This window comes from Aotus nancymaae, unplaced genomic scaffold, assembly GCF_030222135.1.
Source record: "Aotus nancymaae isolate 86718 unplaced genomic scaffold, 86718_ANA_hifiasm-v0.15.2.pri h1tg000028l, whole genome shotgun sequence".
NCBI classification, from domain to species: domain Eukaryota; kingdom Metazoa; phylum Chordata; class Mammalia; order Primates; family Aotidae; genus Aotus; species Aotus nancymaae.
In genome coordinates this window covers 9165169-9176425 of record NW_026988441.1, presented here as the reverse complement: position 1 = coordinate 9176425, position 11257 = coordinate 9165169, and the positions used below count along the sequence as shown (strand labels likewise).

At 56.0% G+C, this 11257-nt stretch overlaps 1 protein-coding gene across 1 annotated transcript; it reads right to left on the bottom strand.

Annotated features, from left to right (window-relative positions):
- Window positions 1-80: 80 nt before the first annotated feature.
- DMWD (DM1 locus, WD repeat containing) lies at window positions 81-9036 on the bottom strand. The gene is made up of 5 exons (XM_021668481.2): window positions 8507-9036; window positions 7111-7293; window positions 2246-3523; window positions 983-1057; window positions 81-640 (listed from the first exon to the last, which is right to left on the bottom strand). Exons 1-5 carry the CDS (start codon window positions 8945-8947, stop codon window positions 593-595), a joined length of 2025 nt encoding a protein of 674 aa, XP_021524156.2. The 5' UTR covers window positions 8948-9036; the 3' UTR covers window positions 81-592.
- Between the last annotated feature and the right edge of the window lie 2221 nt (window positions 9037-11257).

Below are 11257 nucleotides of genomic sequence, written 5' to 3'. Positions count from 1 at the left end.
CCGGGGAAAGCGGACTGCCCAGAACCAAAGAGCAAACACACAGGTTCTCTACACCATCTCCTCTGAAGGGGACAGAGCCGCTGAGAAAACAGGGAATTTTAGTATAAATAAGAGGTCCTGGGGGACAGGGAGGAACCTGAGGGGCTTCCATAATTTAACATTCTTCAAAAGCACAGACAATAGCAAGGGTGGCTGGGGTGGGGGCTGGGCAAGGGCTGTACCACCCCTGGCCCTGCCCACTCAACTGAGGGGCACACTGCAGACCTGGGGCTCTTGTGGGAGGGCGGGGAGTCTCTCCCCAGGAGTGACCAGTCACATGCTGGGGACAGGGACGAGGGTAACACTGATGTTTCAGAGGAAGAGGTCATTGTACTTGGCAGTAGGTGGAGGACAAGGCTGAGGCCACAAGGACCGTGACATCCCCCCAATGTCTGGGCCAGTCTGGGGGCCCCCAAATTTTGTGCAGGTTGGGGGACTGGAGCAGTCCATCCGTCATGGTTAGTCTTGTTAATACGTTGATCCGTGAGGTCAGCAGGAAGGGTTATGGCTAGGAGGCTGGGGGCATGGGGTGGGGGCCCCGACATCGGTGGCTTCACACCACTGTGCCGCTTGGGGAGTTGCCTGGTTGGGAGGAGATGCCCTGGGGAAGATGAGAGGGAGAGATGGGAGGGGTTAGAGACCACCCAGGCTTCAGCCAGTGTCAAGGGGAGGGAGCCAGCCCAGAGTCCCCAAAACTGCTGCCACCCTGGCCTTGCCCTTGGGTCCACCCCAGACCCCCCCGAGGCCGCTGCTCTAGGCTGGGAACTTGCATCTTAGCTAGCTTCCTGTCCTGGCAGTCGGCACTTCCACTCAATAATCAAAGTCCTCCACGGATCCTGAGTGGGGTAAGGGTGAGGGTGGGAGGGGAAGGGGAAACTGGGGCTTCCTTCTAACTTGGGAGGGACCCTGCGGTGCTGGGGAAAGAACTCAGGGACAGTCCTACCTCTACCACTGACTTGCTGGGTGACCTGGGCCAACTTCCTTCCCCTGTCTGGGCCTCGGTCTCCTCGTCTGTGAACTAGGGAGACAGAGGGGTCTCTTTTAGGACTCAGCCAGACTCCCCGCATCCCACCCATCTTGCCTCTGAGGTGCTCAGATTGTGCTTTCAAGTTCTAGGGACTCAGGACTCTACGATTCCAAAACCGAGGATCCAAGGAACCAAGCCACGGCCTCTAGGACCCTGGGCACCTGAGTCCAAGCCCTAAGGAGCAGACACCCAAGACCAGCTCTGAACTTACAAGGTGCCAGGCCTGTGCTTCGCCTACTGTGACTTCCCAATGCCACAGCCCACCCCGCAGGCGAGTGCATCCACCCACTGCCCATCCTACAGGCTCTGTTCTAAGAGGTGACGAGTTGAAAGTCAGGGGGCAGTGACTTGTCCGGGTTGACACAGGGAGTGGGACTGGAACCCAGGCCTGGGATTCCCAGCCTGAGCCTTCAGCAGGAGGCTCAGATCCTGAGTCCCAGACCCATGCTGGCAGCCACGCCCACAGGCTTGAGATTGCCCCTAGAGTTTTGGCCCAAAGCACTCAAAAAAGTTTCACCATTTAAAAAAACAGATGTCCGGCCGGGCGCGGTGGCTCAAGCCTGTAATCCCAGCACTTTGGGAGGCCGAGGCGGGTGGATCACGAGGTCAAGAGATCGAGACCATCCTGGTCAACATGGTGAAACCCCGTCTCTACTAATACAAAAAAATTAGCTGGGCACGGTGGCGCGTGCCTGTAATCCCAGCTACTCAGGAGGCTGAGACAGGAGAATTGCCTGAACCCAGGAGGCGGAGGTTGCGGTGAGCCGAGATCGCGCCATTGCACTCCAGCCTGGGTATCAAGAGCGAAACTCCGCCTCAAAAAAAAAAAAAAAAAAAAAAAACAGATGTCCAACTGGAATAGATTTTGGTTCGAGTGACAGGCACTAAGACCTGGCCATGCAGGGCCCATCTGCTGCTCTTCAGACGGCCAGCCTTGGACACCCCCACTCCCAGCTGTCTCTCACACGCACCCCTCCTTGCTGCCTGCCGCTGAGGGCTAGACCCCGTCACTCTAAGATCTGAGAGGTCTTGTTCTGGAACACTAAGACTTCCATGGCTTCCCCTCACCCCACGGAACCAGAGGCTGTGACAGTGACAAAGCCCTCTCTCTGCCAACGCCTGACTCTTCCTGCCAAGGGTCCTGCCAGGTCCCGGGCAGGCTGGCGTGGGGCCACTCACCGCCTTGCCCGGCCGGGCCCAGGTGCAGATGAGGCCCTCCTGGCAGGCGGTGATGATGCAGTCCTCCAGGAACAGTAGGACCGTGAGCCGCTCCTGGGCAATCTTCTTGCACACAAGGGGCTCCAGCAGTGGCACCTCGTGGATGCGTGGGCACAGGGCGGTGCCCAGCACCTTGGCGGGGTCCAGGCGGCTGCGGGGGATAGGGCCACTGGGCTTTTCCCCGCCACTGCCGCCGCCACCACTGCCACCCCGGCTGATGTTACCCAGGCTGTGGTAGCGCTTGTGCTCCTTCTCGGCCCCCCGGTCCCGCCGCTCCTGCAGTGTGAGCGTGGCGAAGCGGCCAATGCTGAACGGTGTGCCAGGCTCTGCCGCCACGCCCGGGCCGCCCGCCTTGCCCCCGCCCGCTGGGTGCGGGAGGCTGTTGGAGCGGGAGAGCGAGCGGGGCAGAGGGCCTGGGCCAGGCTCACCACCCCTTAAGCTGCTGGCAGCCGGCGGTGTGGTGCCAGGTGTGCCAGGGAGGGTGCGGGTGCGGGCCAGGGGCGGGTGCGGGTACAGCACATCTTCAGTGAGGTCCCACAGGCAGAACTGTGTGTCCTGGCCTGCCGAGCCGAAGCGGTAGGTGATGGAGCCAGCCTTGGGCAGTGGGGAGAGCGGGGCGCCCCCAGACGAGCCTGTGCCTGCAGCCTCGGGCTCCTCCTCCTCCTCCTCACCACTCCGCTCTCCGTCAGCACCGGCTGCTGTCGCTGCCTCCTCTGCGCGCGTGGTGTAAGGGTCGAAGGCCACGGCGTTGACCCAGGACTTGTGGCCGTGGCCTCGAGCCACTACACGGCCCTCGGTGAAGGACCACACGGTGACCAGGTCGTCTTCACCACCTGTCACCACATAGCGGCCATCGGGGCTCCAGCACACACACAGCAGGCCCCCAAAGTAGCTCTTCATGAGCCCGCGCAGGAGCATGGAGTCGAAGTGGAAGACACGCAGGCAGCCATCCTGGCTCACGCAGGCCAGGTGCCGGCCGTCGGGGGAGAAGGCAAACTCGTTGAGGGGCCCCTCGCCCACCGCCCACTTGGCCAGCGGGTTGCGGGGTGCCTTGCTCTTCGCAGCGTAGACAGAGAAGCCCTCGCCCTGCTTCAGCAGGCTGTACTGGGGCGGGGCCGAGGCGCAGGGGTGGCTGACATTGTACAGGTACAGGTGGCCACTGGCGTGTGATGCCAGGAACAGGCTCTCCGACTCAGGCAGCCACTTCAGATATGTCACCTTGGTCTTGTCGATCAGCCGCTGCCAGGGGAGACAGGACGGGGTTGGGAGAAGGCAGTAAAACCCAGGCAGACCTCCTCCCCAACCCAAAGGCCCCAAGGCTGCTGGACACGGCCCCACTCACACAGCAGGTGTCACACCAGGCCCTCCTCAGAAAGAAGCTCCCAAACTGGGGGAGACAGATGGACACCAGGTTATGGAAACGTTGGGGAATGGGGTCTGCTGCAAGGTGGCCACAGGGTGCTCCAAGGAGCCTCGATGTCCCATCTTTGGTGAGGGGACAGTCCTACCTGCCATAGAATTGTCCTCTATCTCAGGGGTCCCCACCCTCTGGGCCACACAACAGGAGGTGAGCAGTGGGCGAGCGGGCATGACAGCCTGAGCCTGGCCCCCTACTGGAGCAGCCGCAGCATTCACTCCTCACAGAAGCGCGAACCCGATGAACCCAACCATGAACTGCGCATGCAAGGGATTTAGGGTGTGTGCTCCTTATGAAAATCTAATGCCTGATGATCAGAGGTGGATCAGTGGTTCATCCCAATCCCAATACCATCCCCACAACATTCTGTGGAAAAACTGTCTTCCATAAGACCGGTTCCTGTGCCAAAAAGGTTGGGGATCACTGCTCTGCCTAACCCTCCCCCAATCTTCACTATGTCAGGCTTCAAGCAAGAAATTTCTTCACGGAAAGCCAGCTCCTCCTAGGTTACGCCTGTAACCTTAGCACTTTAGAAAGCCAAGGTGGGCGGATCACAAGGTCAGGAGTTTGAGACCAGCCTGGCCAACACGGTGAAATCCCATCTCTATTAAAAATACACAAATTAGGCCGGGCACTGTGGCTCACGCCTATAATCCCGGCACTTTGGGAGGCCGAGGCGGGTGGATCACGAGGTCAAGAGATCGAGACCATCCTGGTCAACAAGGTGAAACCCCGTCTCTACTAAAAATACAAAAATTAGCTGGGCGTGGTGGTGCGTGCCTGTAATCCCAGCTACTCAGGAGGCTAAGGCAGGAGAACTGCTTGAACCCAGGAGGCAGAGGTTGCAGTGAGCCAAAATCGTGCCATTGCACTCCAGTCTGGGTAACAACAGCGGAACTCTGCCTCAAAACAACAACAACAACAACAAAATACACAAATTAGCTGGGCATGGTGGCTACTCATCTACTCAGGAGGCTGAGGCAGGAGAACTACTTGAACCAGGGAGGCGGAGACTGCAGTGAACCGAGATTGTGCCATTGCACTCTAGCCTGGGTGATAGGGATCTTTCTTTGGTTTGCTGTTCTGTAAATCAGTGCACACAGAAGGCAGCCTGAAGGTGATTCCTGGACAAATGACAACCCCCCATCCTGCTAGGTGCTTAGATAAAAAACCTAAGCATCTGCCCCTCTTTTCCTCACGCCCAATCCTTCAACAAATCCTGTGGGCTCTACCTTCAAAATATACCCAGAATCTAACCTCTACTCATCACCCCACTCCAACCACCCTAAGCCTGCAATACTGTGTGACTGGCCTCAGTCTCTACTGCCTGGGCCTGTCTGTCCTCTGTAGCCGCCATGGAGATGCTCTGGGAAATATCAGCTAGCACCTGGCACTGTCTGGCTCTCAACGCTTCACAGCCTCTCTCAAGCAGGGTTCCAGAGGCCGAGGACCTAATGCCCTCAGGCAGCCAGCCTATGAGACTAAGGAGCTGCTCTCCCTTAGGGGGTGAGGTGCCAACCATCTTTTGGAGAACTGAGCAAATAATCACTCCAGCCATTTCTGCCTTCCAGGGCTCAGATGAGCCTGCTGAGAAAGGCTCCTCCACAGGCTTCCATCTAAGAGTAAAAGGCAAAGTCTTTTCCATGGCCTTCCAGACTCTCCATGAGCCGGTCCCTCTGTTGTTTCTTGGAAGTCACCCACCATCCTCTCTCCCTCAGTAACTCTTCTGGCCACACGGCTTCTGTGCTTGCCCTAGCTGGCCCCGCTATTCAGAATGTCCTTCTTGGCCGTACACAGTGGCTCACACCTATAATCCCAGCACTTTGGGAGGTCGAGGCAGGAGAATCGCTTGAGCCTAGGAGTTCGAGACCAGCCTGGGCAACATAAAGAGACCTCATCTCTACTAAAAATACAAAAGTTAGCCAGTTGTGTTGGTGCACACCTGTAGTCCCAGCTACTCAGGAGGCTGAAGCGGGAGCACTGGTTGAGCCTGGGAGGCGGAGGTTGCAGTGAACCAAGATCGCACCACTGTACTCCAGCATGGATGACAGTGAGACCCTATCTCAGAAAAAAAAAAAAAAAAAGGATGTCTTTTCCCAGGTAACTCTTCGTGCCTGCCTCCTTCAGGTGCTTATTTCAATATTACCTCCGAGTGAGGCCTTTCCTGACCACCCCACTACACTCTCCAAGCTTCCCTCAGCCCCTTCCCTGCTGTTTTCTTCTCCACAGGCCTTAATCACCTGCTGACACACGAAGACTTAACTTGATTAACTGTCCGTCTCCCCAGCTAGACTGAAAGCTCCAAAAGGGCAGGGCCTCCTGTCCAGGCCCCTGAGATGTGATATCCCTAGTGCTGGGAACAGTGCCTGGCACAGAACAGATGCTCAAAAACTATTTGTGAATGGATGAGCTAATGAATTTTTAATCCACTCGCTGTTCCACTCACTCCCTTCAGCCATTCACTCATTCTGAGAATATTTATGGAACACCTCCTCTGGACCAGAGAGAATGAGACAGAAGCCAAGAGCAGTCCCTGCCCGAGGATAAGGTCGTTTACTGGCATCTCCTCGTGTGCCAAGTTGGCCCAGGACTGAGCAATCTCCATGTATGATTCTACAATAGCAATTCTGCGAGGTAGGAACTGGAATCCCATTTTACAGAGGAGGAAAAGTGAGGCTCAGAGAATGGTCACCTTCCCAAAGACACATGGTGAGTAAATGGTGCAGCAGGGCTTTGAATCCAAAGCCTCCAGAGTCCAGAAATCAAACAACAAGGGCATCAACTAGACTCAACTTATTTACTAGCCTCAGTTCTCTGATCTGCAAAATGGGCAGCCCACTTCTGTATCCAGTGGCTGATGAAAACCCAAAGAATGGCTGGGTGTGGTGGCTCACACCTGTAACCCCAGCACTTTAGGAGGCTGAGACGGGTGGATCACAAGGTCAGGAGTTTGAGAACAGCCTGGCCAACATGGTGAAACCCCGTGTCTACTAAAAATACAAAACTTAGCTGGGCGTGGCACACCTATAGTCCTAGCCACACAGGAGGCTAAGGCAGGAGAATTGCTTGAACCAGGGAGGTGGAGGCTGCAGTCAGCCGAGATTGCACCACTGCACTCCAGCCTGGGTCACAGAGCAAGACTCTGCCTCAAATAAATAAAAATTAAAATTAACAAAAAGTTTTAAAAAATGTTAAAAACTCAAGGAGTATTCAGCATGAGGGGTAACACAGCATAGGGCCTGGGTACAGTAAGTGCAGCTGTCATTAGCAGCTGTCCCCCAATTCTCCATCTGTCCCTCGTCCTGCCCCTCTCAGGTCTACACTGTTCCCCAGGCAGCTGCAGCCTAATGGCGGATAGTGGGTGGGTGAGAAAGGCAGAGCAGTTGGGGACTCTGCGGGGTGCAATCACCTCCTCATTGAATAACTTGCTGGTGTCCTTTTTGATGAGATCCAAGTACTGCACCTGGCCGGCTGAGAAGCCCACCAGCAGGGAGATGGTCTCCGTGGCAGCAGTGAACTGGTTGAAGTCGTGGCAGGTGGGCTGAGTGCCCTTGTAGATCCGCTTGTCAATTGGCTTGTTGAGATCAATGGACTTGAGGGGTGGGAGAAAAGGAGTTAACGGTCTATGCCACTGAGGGGAAGGAAGAGGATGTTGAGGTTGGGGGAAACCACTAAGAGGAAGCAGGGTTAGAACCCAGAGGGAAGTGGGGAGGTAAGTAGGTGGGTTGGGAAGGAGGGGGCAACCACAGACGGGAAGGAGACCCAAATCACAGAGTAGCGAAAAAGATGGTAAGGATCCCCCTTGACCACAGTGTCTCCCCAAAGTTGGGTCACCCCTAATTCAGACACACCCTTGTCCACAGCATCAGGGTTCTGGGTCCACACAGTTCCTGAGCTCTGATTCCTTTTAGCCCCACCTCTACAGCCTATAACCTCAGCAACTCCCTTGGGACCTATTACCACAATATTCCAAGACCCCCAAACCTCGAGGTCATCCGAATTCCCAGGACTCTAAAGCCTAATGTCCTAGTACTCCCTTCACTTTGGAGTCCCTAAAGCGCCACAGTTCAGAGACCCATCAAACCTCATGGCCTCCCACATTTTAGGCCCATTTATCACCTGTGGGCTCTGAGGATCCCCATCATTTCTGGGACCATCATAAACTGCCAGGGCTCTCACCACATCGCTTTAGGGATGCCCTGAATCACACCTGCAGATTTCCCTGCCAGGGCCTCTCCTCTTCTTAAGATCTCCCATCAGCTTCCACACGCTCATCTCCTCCAGGAGCCTCATAATCTCCAGACCCCAATTTTCTATAGGATCCCATTCAGCTTCTAGACCCCTATTACCTTCAAGGCCCCCATCGCTTCTAGACTTCTCCTCATTCCTGGGCTCAATCTCAAGACCCCTTTCGAACACTCCAGGCTGCAGTACTGGTTTCTCCATCACCTCTGAGCTTGCATCTCATGATTCCCCATGACCATGCCTGCCACCCCAGAACCGGGGATCCCACCTCATCTCAGATACCCGGTCACGTCTAAAATACTCACTATCCCAGAACCTCTACGCATAAAGGGGGTAAAGGGAATTCCACCATCATCTCTAAGATGCCTGCCCAGCACCCCGCGGGCCTCCCATCATGTTTCAGAATCCTACACTCTGTCCAAGAATGCAGTCGCCCTAGGATGTCCACCACATTTAGGATGTCTATCTCAGGGTCCCATGTCAATTCGGGGACCCTCTTATCAGTTGTCTGGAACCCCCATCCTTTCAGCACCCAAGGCCCCACGATACAGGCCGCTCACCCGCTGGCTCCCGCGGCGGCAGCAGCCGGGGTAGAAATAGAGCTCACGGCCCAAGTTGAAGCAGACGCGGTCTCCCCCCGAGCCCAGCCCCGCGGGCGTGGCGGGTGGCTCCCCGGCCCCGGCGCTGTCCGGCTCTCCGAGGCGCACGAGGCTGAGGCGCACGGCGGGCAGCGCGGGCCCGGGCCCGGGGCCTACGGGCGGCGGGGACGACGCGGGGCCTGCAGCGCCAGGGCCGGAGGCGGAGGCAGGGCCGGGCGGGGGCTGCGGCGGTTGGGGCGGCACCGGGGTCTGGGTGGAAGCCGGACCAGATCTGCGAGCGGCGCCGTCGCCCGGGAGCAGCTTGTAGAAACCCTCGCGGGTGCGGAACTGTGACTTAATCTCCGCGCAGTCCCCCATGGCGGCGCCGGGGCCAGAGCCACCCTCCGCGCCGCCGGCCGCCATCTTGGGCGCCCCCCAAGCCCAGCGGCTGCCGGACCGCCGCCCGCAGCCAGACCCCCTGCCGGAAGCCGCGAGCCCGCACCGGAAAAGGTGGGGTCGTCGCCCGGGCGACGCCTCTTCGATTGGCACCAAGGTCCGGAGGCGGGACGATCCCCCGCGGTCGCTCGGGTAACGGGCTGAGACTGTGGGCGGGGCGAGAAGGTGGGCGCGGCCTTCATGCCTGTGACCGACTTTTGGTTGGCTGCGGGGGCGGAGCCCGTATTGGAAAGAGGCGTGGCCAGTTAGAAATCTCAAGTCCTTAGCGACCGCTCCCTGGGAACCGTTTGCCTGGCAACGGAGGGACCCCGGCAAAAGAAGCCCTCGTCCATAATCCAGCCTTCCCATGAAGTAACAGCCGACCTCAAGTGACCGTTAGCCTCTCCTTAGACTCCCAACATACACTCCTCTGACCTCCAAAGTTTCCCACTGACGTTTTCAAGTCCCCAAATTACCACAGCATCTCCTACCATTCTTTCCCACTCTTGGTGACCCGCCAAATCCTTGTGTTCCCACACAACTCCAAGGACTTCCTCTGACCCACTATTGATTAATGCTAACCCCAAACATCCTTCATATTTTCCACCAACCTCCAATGTTAACCTTCATGACTTATTTTCAACAACCTCACTTGGCCTCCAAAACCTACCCCTGATTCCCAAATTGTATTGATCCCCACGGTGCCCCAGTGTCCCAGTGATCCACTTGTAACCCAAAGTCTCCCCCTGATCCCAACAGTTCCTACTTGTAGCCAGTGCTCCCCATGTGTGCTGAAGCCACCAGGCCCTATCATAGATCTTTCTAGTCTCACGTAGTCAATGGCCTCCCCTATTTCTCCCAAGGGCATCTCACACTTAAAAAAAAAATCCTGCCGGGCGTGGTGGCTCACGCCTGTAATCCAAGCACTTTGGAGGCCAAGGTGGGTGGATCACCTGAGGTCGGGAGTTCAAGAGCAGCCTGACCAACATGGTGAAACCCCATCTTAAAAATAAATAAATAAAAAATAAAAATCCTACAATAGTTCAGTCAGGGTGGCTCATGCCTGGAACCCCAGAATCCCAGCACTTTGAGAGGCTGAGGTGGATCTCTTGAACCCAGGAGCTCAAAACTGCAGTGAGCTATAATTACGCCACTGCACTACAGCCTGGGGGACAGAGCCAGACTCAGTCTCTGAAAAAAAAAAGAAAAAAGAATCCTACAATGAACTTGGTGTCTTACACTAAATCCTGCCCCTCTCTTGCATCTTAGAGCTAGCTCTGCTGTCCACTCAGTCAACCAGGCCACAAACCTGGGTGTCTTCCTAGATGTGTACCATTTGTCTTCACTCTGTCCTCACTTCCAGCCTCCAAGTTTTTGCATTTGACCACCTGGAATTCCTCTTTTTCAGTTCCTTGTTCTCTGAAGCCCTGATCTAAGCTCCTCCTCTACCCGAGCCCTTTCCGCACCCCTCACATCAACCTTGCCTCTTGGTCTCCCAGATTTCTGTCTCATCCCCACTTCTACCTTTCACTTGGCATGTACAGAGGTCTTTAGTCTTTCTTTTCTTTTTTATTTTTTGAGATGGAGTATCACTCTTGTCACCTGCTGGGCTGGAGATCAACAGCGTAATCTTTGTTCACTGCAACGTTTACCTCCCAGGCTCAAGCGATTCTTCTCCTTACCCTCCCAAGTAGCTGGGATTACAGGCATCCGCCACCGTGCCTGGCTACTTTTTGCATTTTTAGTAGAGATGGGGTCTCACCATGTTGACCAGGCCAGTTGCAAACTCCTGACCTCAGGTGATCCACCCACTTATGGGAGTGGCCTCCCTAAATGCTGGGATTACAGGCATGAGCCATCACGCCCAGCCTAGAGAGGTCTTTCTAAAGCATGAATATGATCAGGGCCCTCCTCTGCTCAAAACCCATCTGTAGCTCCCTAGTGCTCTCAGGACAAAGTTAAGCCCCACGTGATCTGGCCCCTGCCAACCTTTTTTCAATCTCATCTCTCACTACTAAGTCCTCACACTATCTACCACCTAAAATGAGGCTTGAAAAACTACGCCAACATATCACACTCTCTCTTGCCCTTGGGTCTTTGCACTTCTGTTCCCTATTCTTGGAATGCCTTCTCCTGTCCTTTTCTCGACCCTTTAAGAGTTGGCTCGTGATCTCTGTCAGTCCTCTGGGCTTCCCTATTTGGGCTGTCACTGTCTAGAGATGAGTCTTGCTCCTTATAGTGTTGTGAGGTCCAGGAAGGCAGGGCTGCAGCTGTCTGGTCACCTCTGTGTCCCCAGCA